General features: G+C 33.9%; 1 protein-coding gene across 4 annotated transcripts in view; it reads right to left on the bottom strand.

The window, feature by feature from the left end:
- The window catches only part of LOC124362114, a 79,064-nt gene that overhangs the window by 58,619 nt on the left and 1,460 nt on the right, over window positions 1-18,985 (bottom strand). For 2 of the 4 annotated variants that reach the window (XM_046816313.1, XM_046816311.1), the window contains exons 1-6: window positions 11,404-11,586; window positions 9,140-9,239; window positions 8,286-8,365; window positions 7,106-7,258; window positions 3,703-3,822; window positions 1,024-1,089 (exon numbers count right to left, since the gene is read on the bottom strand). In XM_046816313.1, coding sequence (XP_046672269.1) covers window positions 1,024-1,089; window positions 3,703-3,822; window positions 7,106-7,258; window positions 8,286-8,365; window positions 9,140-9,239; window positions 11,404-11,571 — 687 coding nt within the window. In that variant the 5' untranslated portion in view covers window positions 11,572-11,586. Of the gene's footprint in view, window positions 1-1,023; window positions 1,090-3,702; window positions 3,823-7,105; window positions 7,259-8,285; window positions 8,366-9,139; window positions 9,240-11,403; window positions 11,587-12,286; window positions 12,470-18,985 lie in introns of those variants that run through there. The other 2 variants (XM_046816314.1, XM_046816315.1) reach the window with 2 other exon arrangements.

Here is an 18,985-nt window from a genome sequence, read left to right as displayed (position 1 = left end):
TCACTTTCTAAAAAAAAAAACTCTAAATCAGGAAACCTTTGATGAAACTGAGCGAAGGAGAAATGAACAGGCGATCCGACTAGAAGCTGTGAGACATGCCAGGACACCAGAGCAGGCATCTCATCTGCTACTGCAACATGCCCATTACATGGCATCTCGAAGAGCGACTGAAACCCCAGATCAATCTCAGGTATGAGTTTTTGTAGAAAAGATTTTCCTGAATATGAGTTATCTTTTTCTTTTTCTTCAGCATATAGTAGCCCACTGCTAATTGTATGCCTCTCCAAAGTAGTGAGTGAACCTAATTTCCAAATCAGTAAAAATGAATTCCGGATTTTCATAACAGTTTTGTTCATTAATGGCTACTGTCCAATGCCTATAGTACGAATGTACTAGGAATAAAGGATCATATTTTTTTATTTATTTTCAAAATTCAATTTAATTGTATGCACGTTGTGAGAACAAGTGCAGCGGCAGGCCAGCTTAAGAGCCGGCGAAACACTGGAGCATGCAGAACACCGACAACAACGGCATGCTTCCTACATAGCGTCAAAGCGAGCGTCTGAAACCCCGGAGGAAACACAGACCAGTCTTGAGGAACAGCAACAGCGCCAATCCAGTTTGAGAGCCGCCGAAACACCACAGCAGGCAGAGTACCCACGACAACAACACTCCATGTACATGGCGTTTCAGCGGGTGTCGGAGACCCCGGAGCAAACACAGGCCCGTCTTGAGGAACAGCGACAACGCCAAAGCTGTTCGATAGCCGCCGAAACACCGGAACAAACGAAACACTGACGACAACATCACACTTCCTACAAGGCTTCACAGTGCGCTACCGAGACGCCAGAGCAATCAGGTATATATAATATAGGTAGGTACTACGAGGACGAAGCCGCGGGAAAAAGCTAGTTAGAAAATAATATGGACATAGAATTGTAACTTCCTGTAAACATGTTACAAAATTTAAACATTCTTTCACCTATCAAGTAATAATTTTAAGTAATAAGAGCCAATACTTACAGGTTTATTAGCCCTTTCTCGAGGTGATTCCAACATCTGGTGAGCTGAAAAACTTTCCGGATCTCCCTGCAAACAAAACTGATTTGTATAACTTCACTACTTTACTGCATCAATAAGCGCATTATGTGCAAGCATATGATATCTCATGACGTTATATATATACACAACAAACATAAACGGATCAGCACAAACAGAGGATGCAGCTTGAAGTACATGAAAAATAATAAAATAACTTAGCAAAATTTGATTTAGCACAAAAAATTACATGATAGGTGAAGTACTGATGTCATCCAGAATTTAAGGTCTGTTTCGCAGTACCTATTTGAGAGGTGATCGAACAGCGCAATGCGCATGTGCGCCGGCTCATAGCATGCCTTGTGTACGAAATTATGCCATTTGCTATTTGAAATCAGTGTAGAGTGCTGTTTAATGTGCAAATTTAAGATGTTCAAAACAGTTGATCAACTCACCACCTGTGTAATACGATTGGCTATCTGGTTTATGACAGCAAGGAACATTTCAGCAGCAGATATTCATAGACAGATAAGTGAAGTGGCCCTAATGCAATGAGTGACAGCAAAGTGTGGAAGTGGGTGAGAGCTTCCAAAGATGGATGGGAAAATGACCATGATAAACCGCGATCTGGCCAGCCATCAGTGATAACAGAAGATTTGGTCAATGTCGAAGATTGCCCACCCGCCTTACTGTCCAGACTTGGTGCCGAGCGAGTTTCACTTGTTTCGCTACCTAAAGGAGTTTCTTGGCAGTAAGTGCTTCAACACTGATGACGAGGTGAAAGAAACCGTTAAGATTGGTTATCCTCACAGGCGGCAGACTTTTACGACATCAAAATTCAAAAGCTCATAGAACGTTATGACAAACGTTTAAACTAAAATGAAAACTATGTTGAAAAAGGAAGAAAGATCAAATAATGAAGGAATCGCGTGAAACAAGATTTTTTGAAAATTGCGTTAATGATTTTTTATAAGAACTCACTCACTTTCTGGATGAACCTTATAGTACAAACAGACAAGAAGGAGAATAAAAGCTTCACTTAGACAAAATCTAGCATTGAGATGGAGAACTTACAAATGAAACAGAATTAATTTTTTAGTTTTTAACAAACTGTTGTGTTAAAAAAATTCATACTTATTTATTTTATATTTTACATTTTTTGTCTCAACATCATGTTTAAACCTACAAAACACAAATAAAATTTCAAATAAACCACTTTGCTGTTAATTTTATGTTCACAAAAAATATCTTTAGTGAGATGTATTCAAATTAGTTTTTATTATGGTTCATATTGACTTACTTCAAATTCACAGTGCTATTTATTTTTACAGTTCTCCTTTTATACAATCACTGCTTAAAAAAATGGTGAAGCCCATGAGGCACGCTAAAAATTTCAACAAAGGTTGGAGGTCTCTGATCGGAGACAGAGACGGCAGCACCTGGAGTAAGTGCAGATAACATCTTTACTATGGCATTCTTAAAATCGTGTCATTGCTAGTTCATCTGTTGAACTCTTGAAAGAAAATTCTTATAACCTTGAAATACTACAAAACTATCCTATTTATCCAGGGAAGAATCCTGTTAATTTGCGATTGAAAGGTGACATGGAGTGCCGATGGCCGAGCGGTCTAAGTCGTTGGACTTTGGGTCTGTGTTAGAGATAACGCAGGTTCAAATCCTGTCTGTGACCATTGCACTTTTTATCAGTACCATTGACCTTGTACTGTATCGACTCTCCCCCTTATTCTGTTTGATAAGATCCTCGCACAGGCCAGTGGCCCATGAGGGCGGACAGAATAAGGCTTAAAAGGGGATCGACCTCTCCTTTTTTTAAAAGAAACAAAACAAAAAAAAAAAAAAGACATGGCAGTCCATCCATCTGTATGTCTGTACGATAACTCTTTATAGAGTAATCCTATAGACTTGAAACTACTACACAAGTTTCCCTTGGTTTAAGGAAGAACTTCATTGATTTTAGGGTCAAAAGGTCAAATGGCAGTCTGTCAGTCTGAGCTGTAAGTCTTTCGGGATCTTTGACACTCCATTGTATCTGTTTATAATAGGAAAATGTCCTTGTGTGGTATATTTCACTATGGAGCTGAATTCATGTTTTTCTTTTGAGAACTATAAAGAGCAAAAATAATATATATTCAAATAAATAAGATATTTTCAATCCTGTATACACGTTATTTCTGTAACTGGTCAATTAAATTTAAAATGCTTAAAAATGTAACAAAAATAGTTTATTTTGAATGTAAAGGAACATATTCATAAAATGAAATAGAACAAATACTTTTCATTTTTAATTGATTTAAAATATCAGAGGAAGGATAAAGCACCTACTAATGAACCTACCATTTGAATTGAATTGAATGAATCATTTTCAGAAATTAATAACAGTTTGAATTGATAATTAATACACACAACATTTTAACTGGATTAATGCAGGTCTATTTCTATAAAAGGTCAAATACAAATTAACTAGCTGAAAATCAGTAAATATAACACAGTACTAATATTCATTAGCGTTTGTCTATGCTTGTAAAACTAACATTAAATATATACATCATTTTAACTCAGAGAAGTTTTGAGACAGTAACAATTATCATTAGGATAAAGCCAAGCCCAACAATGCCATGCACACAAACACAAGAGGTGTTGTACCTCAGTGTTGGGGGGAGGGGGGATGCGTTGTAGTCTCTCGTACAGGGTCTGGAGCTTCAACTCGCTGTCTCGCAACCCTTCCAGCATGTTGGCCAACTTATTGTGTTGGGCCATGTTACGCTACAACATCACTCTGGTCACTATGTGGTGAGGTGTATCACTTATACAAATGATTTCCAATAAAAATATTCAGTAGAATCATTTGTTATTGTCTTTATTAAGAAAATAAAGAATCATAATATTTTGAATAAAAAAATGTTTGAATCATTTCCAAAAATTAAAATAAGTGTACACTCTCTACTAAATTACAAATTTTGAAGTGTAAAGAGGGGCAGATAAAATTTGTATACCCTTGATTTTATATTTGTCTTCCCCTTTTTGTTTTTAATAAAACAATTTGATCAGTAATGATACTAAAAAGTATCTTTTACAATGCTTTATGTAATTTAATTATTATATCAATTAACCCTTAAAGCACTAAAGAAAATTTGGTCTAGAAATAAATAGTGTGCATTTAGAAATTTAAAACAATTCTGTTTTTTCTGTTTTTTTCTGTCTTTTGTTCTATTTATTTTAAGTTTCTAAAACAATAAATAATACAATAAGTATACATTTTTTAATGCTGCCAATACTGATGGCCGTGTTTTATATATAGGTGCCTATTATAATTATATCCGCATGGTGTGCCACGCATTGTCAGATGAAACGACGATAAAACAATAGCACTGGGTCTGATTTATTTTTGGCATGACACACATTCCAGTTCCACGTCGGTCATAAATCAATACGTTTACACATTACAACACCTTCGCTGCACTTTAGTTAATTTTAATGTGAACAATAAAATTATATAAGATAATACAGAGATTTCCATACACCGGTATTAGCGTGATTCCAATAGAGAGGACAAATCTGTAAGCCCCCCTTTAAGGGTTAATAAAACTAATTTGAAGAAATAGGAATAGTGAGTACTTATTCTCAAAATATCTTAATTTTAACACCTGCTATCTGACTCAAAACATAAAATAACTAATGACACAATAGTGAAATTTTAAAATATGTCTTTTGTTTTACCATCCTTGCTAATATAGTTTTAATAAAATGGCACACTTATTTTTATCTAAACCTGCAATATCAATGCCATTCTTTTAACAAGATGATTCTGGTTTTTTTTCAATGCAAGAAAATATTGAACTACCGTGGAGACAATATATTTTACTTAACTTTAGGTACATTCTTACACACAAGGCTTTGATGAGGGTTTCATATGGCCGTTGTTTTAGTTAGCCACCCTATGTACTGCACCCTCTAAAGATTGTTAGGTCATAAGATAGGCTGTCTGCACAGTTACAAATTCTAAATTTATTTACTTCTAAACATTTTTAAGAAGTTACTCCATTTAAAAAAGTCATTGTCCACATCGTATGGTATGCCACTAACGAAATAATGCAACGTAATGTACTCAGATGAAATGTTGTTAGTACAAATACAAACACAAATTGTCGAAGCAAAAAGACCACAACACAAACCATTCTGTTACTTGACATATTAACAAAGGATCGCAGTACAAAGACGCAATCTGATGTACCATACAAATAAATTACCTATGTACAAACAATCATAATGCAACAACAGTTTCACTATAGATAACTGATGATAGTAACACTGTTACTTGATATACTTTAAATACCTTTTAAATGGCTGGAGATATATTTCACACCACAATTTTAAATCAATATTCCAAAAGTGCTACAAATTAAATGGTAAGTTAGGTTATGTAAAAAATACTGGATAATTTGGAGTCTATAAATTTGAAATAATGTATAGAAGTCATTTCAATAACCTACATGTCTCCAAATACCTGGCCTTTGTGTTATACTTTTTGTTGTGAGTAGTTCATGCATTAATTAGGTGTTACATGTGTATATTAACTAATGTTTTCTAATGTTATCTAATACTTGTTCTATATTCTTTTTTCAATTTTGTGGCCAACATCCATTCAATGTACTATTTCATTAGCAATAGTCTGAATGCTTGTAAATGTATTGTTCAAATATTGTTAATTACTGGGGCACATAGTTAATTATGAATTTTTTAATAACAAAATATTTTATTATTCTATTACAAAACTTTCCTCAAGTTTTATAATAGTATTAAATGGCATTTTGCCTCAATACCAATTGATAGAATCGTGAAATAAATGACAATTACCTAATTAACCATTTTTACTCATAAATTGTGCATCTTTGAGATTGTAACTTGTAAAAGTTTATTTTACTTATCGTGAAAACATTATATTTTTCAAAAATTAAATTCAGCAGACTCTTGACTTTCAGAATTTTAATTTCTTGAAAATTGTATCCCCAATTTCATACTTTTGAGACATACACTCTAAAACAATATCCAAATATGCTAGTAAGGGAAAAAGAGTTTTCATTTCCAAGTACGAAGTATGAATTAATATATTTTAAAATTACTTAATTTATGAAAGCTGTAATCTTTACATATAGTATGAGTTTAGGCATATATCTAGAAAACGTCAAATATTAGAATTGTATTATAAAGAAAAAGTGAATTGAAACAGACGTTTAGAACTAATGATTCTAGGGGTTGGCAATGAATATTTCAATAATAGTGGTAGAAACCCATAATCGTATTTTTTACGTTAAATATCGAAGTATAAGGAGAAATGTATGTAGGCTTTGCAATTTTGCACAAAACAAATTATAACAATATGTTTTTTCAATGTTCCTCCATATACCTAAAAAGTTAATTTACCTAAAAAATTATGCAATCATGCGCTCCACAGGTTACACGATAGTCTGAAGTATTTATTGAAGAACGGGATTAAATTTGATTAAATTTAACAAACCACCAAGACAGGCAAACAATAAAAACGCAGTAAGGAAATTCATGGTAATGTCTACATCGGGCGCACAACACGCTTTACAAAAGCCCGGTATGTACCCGATTGGTTACAAAATGGCAGTTGTGAAAGATGAAGTGTATCCGATGGAAATGTTTTGCTATTTTTTGTAGAAATTAACTCAAATATGTAGTAAATGGTGCTGAAAATAATAGAGATCTGGCTAATTTTTAACAAAAAGAACCTTTTTTTAAAACATGGACAGACAGTACAGAATATATTTAGTAAAAACACATTAATAACAAAATAATGATCAATCAATTTGATGCTCTTGACGCAGAGAATCATTGACTTCAATTTAAGCATCCGTAATTTATCATCAAAGCAATACCTCAAACTGTCGTTTAAAATGTTATGTAGGCTTGAATTTATCGTGATGTGTTAAAATATGCAACTCAGCAATGTGTTACCTCAATAATAATAAATAATTTGCTAATTCTAATAGAAGTTTCCACACCAATCAGTGGTTGGACATACCTGCCCGCCGGTTGCCCTCAGACTGTCCATCATGCTCATGGTCTGGCTCACGTAGTCCCGGATCTGGTGCAGTCTGGTGGCTACTTGAGACTTGTCGGGCAGTCCTAGGTTGTTACTTTTGTACCTGTTCTCGGCCCAGCTGGCCTGGGAGACCTGTCACAAATTTTTAAATATACAATTTTTATTCATAAGAGTTATTTACAAAAAAGTTGCTTTAATGATACAAAACAAAAATTGCATGTAATAGTAAAACAAAATTTGAAATCTTTTATACATTAAAAAGATGATGTATTTTCAATATATTATACATTTTTTAACTCCTCTTATTTAGAGGTGACAATACTAATGGACTGCCGGCACTCACAGTATAAGTTGGGAAGTGTAAATGATTAACCCAGGCAAATTTTCTGCATTAATGAAAGAGATCCTAGTCCTCCAGAAACTCCTGTTTTGATTTTTGCTAGATGCTGCGTTAATTTCTTGGCCTTTAGCACCCTCTCTTCACACTTACAAGAAGAACTCATCCAATTCTTCCAATATACTAGGGCATGAAGATTTATTAACCATGATCTGAAGAGACAAAGCAGGAGATTCTAGTGGCAGTTTAGTAACTGAAGATGTAGTTGAAGTTGATCATGGTGGACTAGAAACATGCTACATGTATGCTGATTATGGTGCAGCTCTGTGTACGGCAAATAAACCCAGCAGTACTGGGTGACAGCACCGTTGAAACTCAGTACTTAAAGGGTAAAAAGGGAAGACGTGTAGGCATGAAATTTACACAAGGTAACTCTGTAACCTAGTCCCCATGGTTTATTATCGATGTCCTCTCGCAGTTCCTCCCATTTGGTGCTCTAGCTCTAAATAGTGCTACTGTTTAAGTTTTGCCTTTAGTTCTGAACTCCTGTGATGACTTGGTATTAATAAACCCCCTCCCACATATTATTAAACATGGATCAACCTACATCTGTGTGGAGACAATTCCTCCAGTGCTATGAATTTGTTTACTGTTAGTCCACAGTTCATTTACTGTATTGGAAGATTTTATGCTCTATATAAGTTTTACTGATTCACCACCAATGCTCAACATGTTAAAAGTCAAGCTGATAAAAACTTACTTAATCATTAAAATATTCATTATATAGATTACTTTATACAACAGTCAATTTGTCTGACTTACCTCGTCATCGTCACTGTTGTAAGCCTGGCTGCGCTGAGCCGAGTTGAACCACAGATTGTCCTGTGACACCGTGTTCTCTTCTGTATGATAAATAACATGTCAGAACTGGTTCAAACTTGACAGTGACAATAAATTTTTAATATTTATAATTTCCTCACAATCACTTTTGCTAACATACAACATAGAAATTGTTTTAATACAAATTTATTACAAGAAATGACAGTGTGCAACTAAATCCATAGAATTAAGTTCTAGGATGTATTCTAAAGATTTAACTAAGATTTATTTTTTGTCATAAAACCTTTCCAAAAGTACACTCTATCTAAGTTGAAATCCTCCAAAGTAAAAAATTTAATTAAAAACAGTACTTTTATTATTCAATTAAGTTACATTCAAACGTGGACTGATTGGCAAGGGTTAGTGCAGCAATTTTAAACTTTTTAAAACACGAGGTTTAACGTTCTTCTTATGGTGGAAAACTCAAGATCATTTTACTAAAGCCTACTGAACAACAAAAATTAAATGTACTTGGCTTTGTAGTTCAGCAGCTCATACTTAAAAATGGTTTATTTTTAAACTTGATTAGGCTCTAGTATTGAGTAAGCGTAATTTTAGAAAATTATTTAAAAGAAACAAGTTTTATTTTTACTAATAGAATATATTCAAGACTTTATTTCTTAAGACTTATGTGGCAGGTGTCATGACAATATTCAAGGTTTCCCGATTAAAAACCATGTTGAAAAATTGTTTATCATTTGAGCTGGAAAACCTTAACAAATTGTCATGCAACAGATTGTCATATAGATTTAGAAATGTAGCCTACTAGCAGTACAACCTAATACAACAATACAGACCTGCATCAAACTCAGAGTATCGTGAAGCAGATGTGTTGGATTCCTTCCGCGTACGTGTGTGAGGCAGGGAGTCATTAACAGGCTGCCAGTCCAGGGAGCTCTATATCATGCAGTAAATAATTATATACAATATGATTAAAGTATACAGCCATTAGCCACCAACAAAATATTACAGTATAGTTGATATAACATTTGTTGCATAAAATAAATATTTGCAATAAACTAGCTTGGTTTAAGTGTGCTCATCTTAGTTGTAACAAGTTCTTAGCCAGTTAAAATACTTGAACTAACATGAGCTGCAGGAATCAGTTAATGGTGTTATTGGAGAAGCACTCAGGAGAAGGATCCAAATTTTTTATGAAGGTGCTTTCAAACCACTTCTTAATTCTATAGTGGCATCCTAGCTGGACGGCAAGAGTGGCATAACCTACAACAGCAACGGTCATTGCTCTCTGCGGCATAATGCGTATCCACGTGACAACGTGGCGCATCATCACCTGACAATGACTGAGGCAGCTGTGATGGATACCGGTGTAGCGCTATCAAAAACAAACATGTTTGTATCTTGAAGTGCTTGCAGCGCGACCGACACTCACGACGGTTCCTCTACTGCTCAGCTACTCACATTACTTTTCATGTGTTTGTAACTTATCGGTCACATCGCTCTTGCCATCCAGTTCGGACACTACCACAATGACGAAAAAAGAGTCTAGGGAACGACTTGGCAAACCATCATTCCAGGTCACTAATGCAATCAGTAAAAAAACGTTTCCCTGGGTACAATATAATTACAAACTTCCTAACTACGAGGAGAATATACACCTGCTTAGACAAGACAGGCTGGACTCTCGACCATGGGAACATAAACTCTGAGAGACAAAAAAAACCTGATGATGAAAACTCAAACTTCATAAAATGATTGAGAAAACACCACAATGCCTCTTTAGCACAACTTAAAGCAGTCTTCTACATCCATAGTAAGAGCCAGAAAGGACGTAGAATAAAATTATACTTCATGAGTACAAATACGCAGCCAAAGAATAATTATATCTTACACACAGTCAAGTAGGCTACCTATGCAACAATGCACAATAGCAGACTGGCCTAAGGGGCTACTCTATAGACAAGGAGAATAGTAGTAACCTCTGGCAGCACGGGTTCGATCCCCATTCCAGGAATTCGGATTTTAGAAGTCTGTTGCACTTATATGAGTTAATGATAGTCATAAAATCTCAACAAAAGCAATTTTTTCTTATAGTGTTAATTTGATTGCTGAAGGGTATGTTTGTCTACAAACAAAATTGTTGACAAACTCAAGGATGCAAAAACAAAAGAAATAACCAATATTGAATGAGATATGTTAAAGAGGTCTAATATCATGGACGGGTTGCTACAGCATGTGGTGGTAAATAAATAACATGTAAAGAGCAAACTTTCACATTTGTTTATTATTATTATTATAAGAAATAAAAATGCCATGATGAATTTTATTATATAAAATAAATTTAGTGTATCTTGAGACAATTTTATTACTATAATTTTTAAATCATCCAATTCCTCTGTCGGAACCTAAAAGTACCAGATCAAAAATCCTATTTTGGTTTATAATGTTGTTTTCTCTATAAATAAACACTTCATTTATATAATTAGGATCCTACGAAGTTACATTATTGAATGCTGATAGTAGTAGCCATTTATTCTACATAATATCATAAAATAGTACAATAATAAAGCCTATAAGTCCCTACTAATACATTTTATGTCACCCAAAATATAACACTGACATTTAGATCTATTTGCATAACTACACTCTATAAATAGTCAAAAATATAATATTGCTGGAAATTTCTGCCCTAACACATAACACCCATGGAAACTGAGAGAACTCAACCCTTACAATGAGAAATTATTGTTGGTGTGCTATGAAAGTGGGTTTTATATTTAGCACTCATAGATCAGCTCAAGATAATACCAATTCGTTCATCTGTTATTTTCCAATTTTGGTCTATATTCTTTAGAGACTACGAAAATATGTGACATATGTTGAATTTGACAAATCTTAATAAAATGAACATGTGGAATCTTTTTAAATAATGATTGAAAACTGTTCAAAACATATCCAACATGATTGATTTTGTACTCTTTACTTGATTAAAAAGCTTACAAAAGAGCTATTATTAGAAATGTAATAAAATTATGTTAACTTATTCTTAGGTTCACAAAAAAGAAACACAATATTCAAATATTTAAAACAAAAACCATACCGTTTCAGTTTCGGCAGCCATGTGATCGTCAGAACACCAGCCCGACCGACATGACAGGAACAATGTGGCTATGGTTGGCTCTAGGCCAGCACTAATAATAGAGCCACAATCTATCTGGTAAGTGGCCAGCACAAGTATTAATACATGCATGACACCACACCTCGTCATAATGCAATTATCGATAAAGGTCAGCTTATTTTTCTTCACCCACTCATGCAAGTTATTGTGGGAATATTTTATTTGTAACGAATTTGGTGGTTTGCATAATTATTTAAACTTTAAATTAAGAAAAGAGATCGAGACAGAATTATATTACTTCCAAAAATATACATTAAATGTACATATTAACTATATACGAACAGCATCAATATCTATAAAAATATAGAACTAATATTTACAGTTAATCAGCTTTTAAGCAGTTTTCTACTAATTATTTGAGAACAATTCTCCATATAGTGCTTTAATTTTTAAATATTTCTTAACTTTACGATCAAAATTATTGCCAGTCTTAAGGGCTGCTTTACTATCGACCAACTTGATTTTGTCCTTAAAAGAACAATGTTAAGCATCAAACTTTTACGACCTTATTTTTAGCCTAAGAATTATGGAGAAAGTCTCGTATTTAAGGTATTATTAATGGGCATTTTAAATTTTAATTCCAACTGTTTCGTACTTCATTGTTTAAATATTTAAAAGAAACATACTAAACCAATCTATAAAATGTCAATTTTGAAAAATATATACCCAAATGTATTTGAAAACAAAGTTTGACTATTAACTTATTTAGTAACAGCCATAGTTATATATTTATGTGATTCAGAAATGAGCCTAATTGAAACTCATTATTAAATATATTTATTTAATTTTGCCTTCCAAACAGTACCAGATTATTAGGCATGTGGTTGAAGTGTTGGTAGTCACGTCTAGAAGCACCATTGTACTCGCGCGTGGACTCGTTGTGTGACTTTGTCTTGGGTACTGTCCCTGTCTGGCGCCCTCCACCACCTCCGCTACCATTACCTCCAATGCCTGGTGCCATCAGTCGCTGCAGTAGACTTGTATTAATCTGTAACATGAGATAATAAGAATCATTCACACACTACATACAAGGTAGGTAACAAATATGTATAACATAAATTGTTATTTGGTGTGCTGAAATGAAATGAAATGAAATATGCCTTTATTTAAGAGGCGGAGTTAGGGCTATTTAGCCCTCTCTACCACTCAACCTCACATAATATACAGATATATGTACAGTGAATGATCTTAACTAATAACAAATTTTAAATTAAAATAAATGCTTAAAAATTAACCAAAATATATACATACTATTTAATAATTAAAAATAAAATTTATCAGCTTAATATGTAGAAAAATTCAAACAAAGTTAAATTAAAACTTAAATTAACAGATTACTTTTTAAAGAATTTCTCGTTATTACTACATTCATTCTCTCAAACACACAGCCCGACCACAAGCACGCCACGAGCACCGCCACCCGTCACCCCCACAGACCGGCCAGCAACAAGTCCTTGACCTTTGCCCCAAAACGAGCTCGGCCCTCTATAATACGTATATCATCAGGAAGAGAGTTCCAGAGGCGACATGCCTGAACAGTGAACGACTTACTGAAGAAGTTCGATCGATGAACAGGAATTGACAGTAAGGTGGATCCCCTTCTCGTAGGTCGCTCACTTATATCGGAAATAAATTTGAAATGTTCGGACAGGTAAACAGGTGACTTGTTTTTGATAACTGAATGTAGAGTTGAAAGAATGTGAAGTTGGCGAAGTTGTTGAAGTTTCAGAAGCGATAGCTGTTTGAAAAATGGAGTCACATGCTCATAACGTCTGAGATTGAAAATAAATCTGATACAATAGTTTTGAGCACGTTGAAGCCTGTCCGAAAGCTCAACAGTCATGTCACTGATCACAGCGTCACAGTAGTTGAAGTGTGGCAGTATGAGAGTTTTAACCAGCATAACCTTGACACTGAACGGTAGATATAAAGCAAAACGCTTTAAACTGTGAATGCCAGCAAATATTCTATTACACGTTACCGTAACCTGGTCACTCTACTTAAGATTTGAGCTCATAGTAAGACCAAGGTTTTTCAGTTTGTTTTGAAAATTTAGTACGTGGTTATTGAGTTTCAGTTTTGGTGCAACGTTGAAGTCCAAACGGTCGATCAGTCTTGGGTTTCCCAATACCATTGCCTGCGTTTTGTCTTCATTTAATTTCAGCCCATGTTTATTTGCCCAACAAGCAATTGATTCAATGTCGTGATTGAGCAGAACCATAAACGTGTTCAGTTCATCAGGCGTACAGTGTACGTAAATTTGTGTGCTGAATGTAGACCAAACATTAATTTCAATCAATTACAACAAAAAGGCTCTTAAGGCTAATATTTTTGTTCAGCAGTTGATAAAGGACAGCTAATGATGTGGGCAATGTCCATTGGCTGGCTAAAGTACACTATCTCATATTTCTCATCATAGTATTTCACATCTACCTCTGGTGATGACAATTGCTATTGTCTATCAGTTGGAAGATTTAATTTCTTCTCTGGTAGCTGTAAAGTCTTATTTTGGGAACATGCATATCAGGTTATATGAGGTGTATCCAGAAAGTAAATTACATTTTTATATAAATAAAAAACGGAAGTACAAGAACAAAATTGTATTATATACATTTTAGAAGTGACACTAAAATACTATTTTTCAACATAGTTACCATACAGATTTAGGCACTTATTTTAGCGGTGAACTAGTTTTGAAATTGCAGCATTATAAAATTCAGCCACCTGAGACTTCAACCAGGTAGTCACATCCTCCTGCAGTTCCACGTCGTCATGTGTGCCTCCACTCCATAGACTATAATTTGATTTCGCAATTCACGCGTTTCACCCAAATCTTAACTCCTGTAATGATTTGATCGAGCACCGAGTCACTATTTTTTCGTAAGTGTCCAAAAATGTCAATGAAGCAACCATACACCGATTTTTATGTGTTTCTTTTAAGATTTTCGGTACCAAACTTGCACAAAATGTATGGTAACCTAACTTCTGTGTAACAATTTCGTGCAACAAACTCTTTGAAATTTGAGATAAACTAAGTGAGAGTTCTATCATTGTGAATTGGTGGTCTTCTTTAATTTTCTCATTAGAGACAATTTCATCCATCACATTGTTTGGACATGTACTTTGTCATCATGCACATTAGTTCGGCTATCTTTAAACCTAATGCACCACTGATGCTCTCCACCTTATGTAATCAAATCATTCCCATAAACTTCACAGAGTTGGTTGGTAATAAATCTCAATTGGTTTATTGTGCTTAGCCAACAAAAACCCTAATACCAACCGCACTTCACAACTCTTGGGATTTTCAGTGGCTTCACAAATTTTAAACTGTTATTGTAAAACTGTTTATTGTGTATGTTGGCTTTGTTTCCAGTCCTGGAGAACCAATTAGTCAAGTTTATTCCAAACCTTAGCTGTTGTAATTACTCAATTACCCAATCATTCAGATTGCTCAGTACTTTAGGAACTGAAGGGGCTGTGAACCATTACAATTGTAAAGGTGTATTCAACAGTGAATTCTTTCATTGTAATTAATAATGTCTACCAAGAGAAGAAATCCTACGAGACAATACTTCACCGAATGATGAGTAGAAAAGATAATTTCATAAGGAGAGAAATCATTGTTGGAGCAGTTTAAGATATTGAGAGAGCATTTTGTTTACACCTCATATAATTTTCCATGGTTCATGAAATTAAACTGAAAGAGATTGAATATCTACTTTAATTGTTAAAAGAAGCAGCTCGGAAGAGGAAAGTAAATTTTTCAGTATGCAGATAGATACTGGAATACTCGAATGGGAGAGCCGATGGCCAAGCAGTCTAAGGCGTTGGAATTTGGATCTGTGTTAGAGATAAAATAAACACTGTGTTAATACAATAAAAAAAAATGAAAATAGCACAGGGTGTGACTATAGCACATTTTATCAGTACTGTCAACCTTGTACCGTATCGACTCCCCCTTATTTTCTTTGATTACATCCTTGCACAGGTCAGTAGACTGGTAGACTAAAGCTTAAAAGAGGATCGGCCTCTTCTTTTTTTTAATGAAAGAAAAGATGAGTGTAATGATTAGAGAGGAGTGATACAGTTCCAACTCCTGTTGGTCACAACAACATTATTCTTGAGATCTAGAATGAATTAGATTGCTATAGATATATTCAAATTCAAATTCAAATTCCTTTAATGTCGTAAGACAACTTTTGTTGTATGACAGAGTCAAGTACATGCTGTATATACATAGGTTATAAAGTAAAACAATAAAAATACAATGGTTATACAACAGTAAATATTATACTAAATATTTTTTTATTAGTCTACATAATTATAATTATTGTAAAAAAAAAAAAAAAAAACTTAAAATTTAGAATTTAAAACGAGTCACAACTTTACACTTGTTAGTTTATGCCCGATTAAAAATAAGTTTACAAATTCCAACTAATAATGCAAGAAAAACAAAACAATAAAACAAAAATATCATTATACTAGAAACTCTCCCACCGTGTAAAAACAACCCGCCACTAAATGCTCCTTTAATTTTCTTTTAAATTCTTCCTTATTTTGGATGCACTTCAGCGGTTCAGGAAGTCTCCAAAAGCACCTGGCACCGACATTGTGCGGTAAAACTCGCTGCCCAAACTGTCTGGTGTGGAGTTTGGCGGAGGTTTACTCGAGCCCGGGTGTTGTGCTCGTGTACTGCGGATCCATCAGTAACTGCTACACTGTTAAATTTTGCAAACATTATTGTTTCAAAAATATACAATGACGGTAGCGTTAAGAGGTTCAATTCTTTAAAAGCAATTTTGCACGATTCTCGTTTTTTCAGTCCAGCAAGTACACGAACAGCACGCTTTTGCAACACAAACACTCTATTAATTTGTGCTAGTGTAGCTGAGCCCCAGACCAGCAGGCCATATCTCAATCAATATATTAACACAATCCAGGGAAGGGTTGATTTAATGCAAATATTGAGTTTAGCTTCATTAAATGCCAAAATCAGTATTCACATATTTACATGTTGACTGCTCAAGTCGAATCAGATGGCAGCAGCAACACTTGCATTGCGAAAGAATTAGATTGCTATAGATATATATTAACACAATCCAGGGAAGGGTTGATTTAATGCAAATATTGAGTTTAGCTTCATTAAATGCCAAAATCAGTATTCACATATTTACATGTTGACTGCTCAAGTCGAATCAGATGGCAGCAGCAACACTTGCATCGCAAAACAATGTTAGTGAAATCAATAAGTTTGTTTTTCTATTTAAAACAATAAATTTTATCACTTTCCTTAACAAACGGTAATTGAAGATCTTTCATTGTAAAACTTTTTTTGTAAATAAATATTATAATAATTACCATTTTTAATTATAGTATAACAACAATAAACATTTAACTTGTTTTCTTTATATTATGTCACTGGAGTAGGTGTTTTTTTTTTAGTGATAGGAAAATTTGAATACTTTTACTGTATTAATCTACTGAAGTAATTATTCCTTCTCACTCGAGTTGTAATAAATATTTGCTGCTACACCAGTCTGAACTCTAGTGGCTCAGCACAAACTAGACTGACTCGTTAGACGAATTCACCTGACTCTGTCGTTACTCACCCGACTAGCAAAGTACTAAATTCATTTTTCTCAACTTGAAATAAATATTCGTTGCCAGCTCAGTCCGAGCTACAGTGACTTGAAATGAACTTGCCCAACTCAAACTGAACTTGGTCTGAACTTTAGATGCTGGCGGTACTTTTTATAAAATTCTCATCTCACATCTGTCATTAAACTAAAGTTAGGTTATGAAATTACTTACAAAGTATTTTTCATTAAAATTATTATGTGTCTATGCTATTACAATTTTAATTTTTTATATTTCTATTTCTTTTTTTAATTTTTTACACAACCAGTATACTTTTTTCGGTATTTATTTACATTAGCGTGACCATGGAAAATGGACTTTTTTTCATGGGTTGGGCATTTATAGCCAAGTATTATTATCACAGGTGCATATGAACTGGGGGGAAAGTATATTATTGTATTATATTGATGACTTTCGGACATTATTGCGTTAAGGAGCAGGGGCATCACGTGATCTGGGATTCGACTTTTGCAAGCTCGAGTTAATTTTTTTTCTAAAAAAGCAAGCAGTGCGCAGCACTACGCAGCGGGCAGGCATCGTTGACAGGATTAATGTATTAGTCAGCATCATTTCAGTAACTTATCACTTACCTTAATGTTCAGGTGGGTACAGTTTTGCAGCCGCAACCCAGAAATTCATTGAGGTTTGGGCATTTCGCCTTAAAAAGGTATTCACCCAAATACCCCACAAAATGAGTTTTTATAAATTATAACCTAATTTATTATAAAAACATAACATACTTTTTCATTAAATGTGTTTGGTACGATTATTTTATATGAAAGTACGATAATTTCTCGTTGTTGGTATGATAATCAGTTTTTAAAATCTGGCTCTATACTGAGTTTGAGCAGACGCGGAGTTATAGGAAACTGTCAAAACCGGAGTTTTCAGAGGATTTAAAAAAATCGTAGCTCCTTTGATTTTCGTTGCCGACGAATTTTTTCTTCAATATTGTTTTCAGGAATAATTGTAATTTTCAGGAAACAAAAATGAACCTACCTTTCCATGGTCACGTTAATGTAAATTGATACCCTTTTTTCAAATATAATATTATTTAATAACAAACATTAAAGAAAATTAGTTTCATCTAGAGGAAATACATATCAATTTCTATAGCAAAGTAGGCCTATTATAATTTTCCCTTGATTCACGACTATAATAATTGTAACTGCATTAAAGAAAGGCAAATTTACTAAATGTCGACTTGAATACATTAATACAATCAGCTTCAATTAGAGTCAGAACAGAGTCAGTCATTCAATGCAATTATAACTCGAGAATAAATCCGAGTCACCTAGAATTAGGAGCCCTAGACGAATATATGATTTGTGTCACAACTCGAGTTAGCAAAGTATTTGAATGCGAGTTTTGTTGATTTAGTTTAAAACCAGATAATTATACTATCTACTAATGACAGTACTAGTTTTTGGCACTAGCTTGTGTCAAAAGTTTTTAAATTCATAAACGGTGCTAAATAAATGCATTTACAATGCCGACAACTGGCTTTGAAAAAGTTCTCTTAATATGGTTACAAAAATCCTATCAGTTGCAATACAAACTAAACAGATTAAATATTGTTCTCAATGTTACATTATACATTAATCAGCAGCTTAGGTTACATACTAGCACAATACTATGTAGCGGACTAAATTTTCTGAAGGACTGCAAAGTTATACTCTCATAAAATTGTAGACTAGGAAACGCAATTCGGCAACACAAACAAATATTGTAAATTAACCTAACCATAATTTCCTACTAACTTGCAAGAAAAGTAGTAGTTCCACTTTTAATGTTCTAAAATTCATTATTTGTCATTTTCATCATTCCTAAAACCTTATGTTGTTTTGCTCAGGAGGACGATTGC

The sequence above is a fragment of the Homalodisca vitripennis genome, chromosome 5 (genome assembly GCF_021130785.1).
Source record: "Homalodisca vitripennis isolate AUS2020 chromosome 5, UT_GWSS_2.1, whole genome shotgun sequence".
Lineage (NCBI taxonomy): Eukaryota > Metazoa > Arthropoda > Insecta > Hemiptera > Cicadellidae > Homalodisca > Homalodisca vitripennis.
Note: the sequence above shows the minus strand (reverse complement) of the source record. Positions and strands in the feature narration are given on the sequence as shown.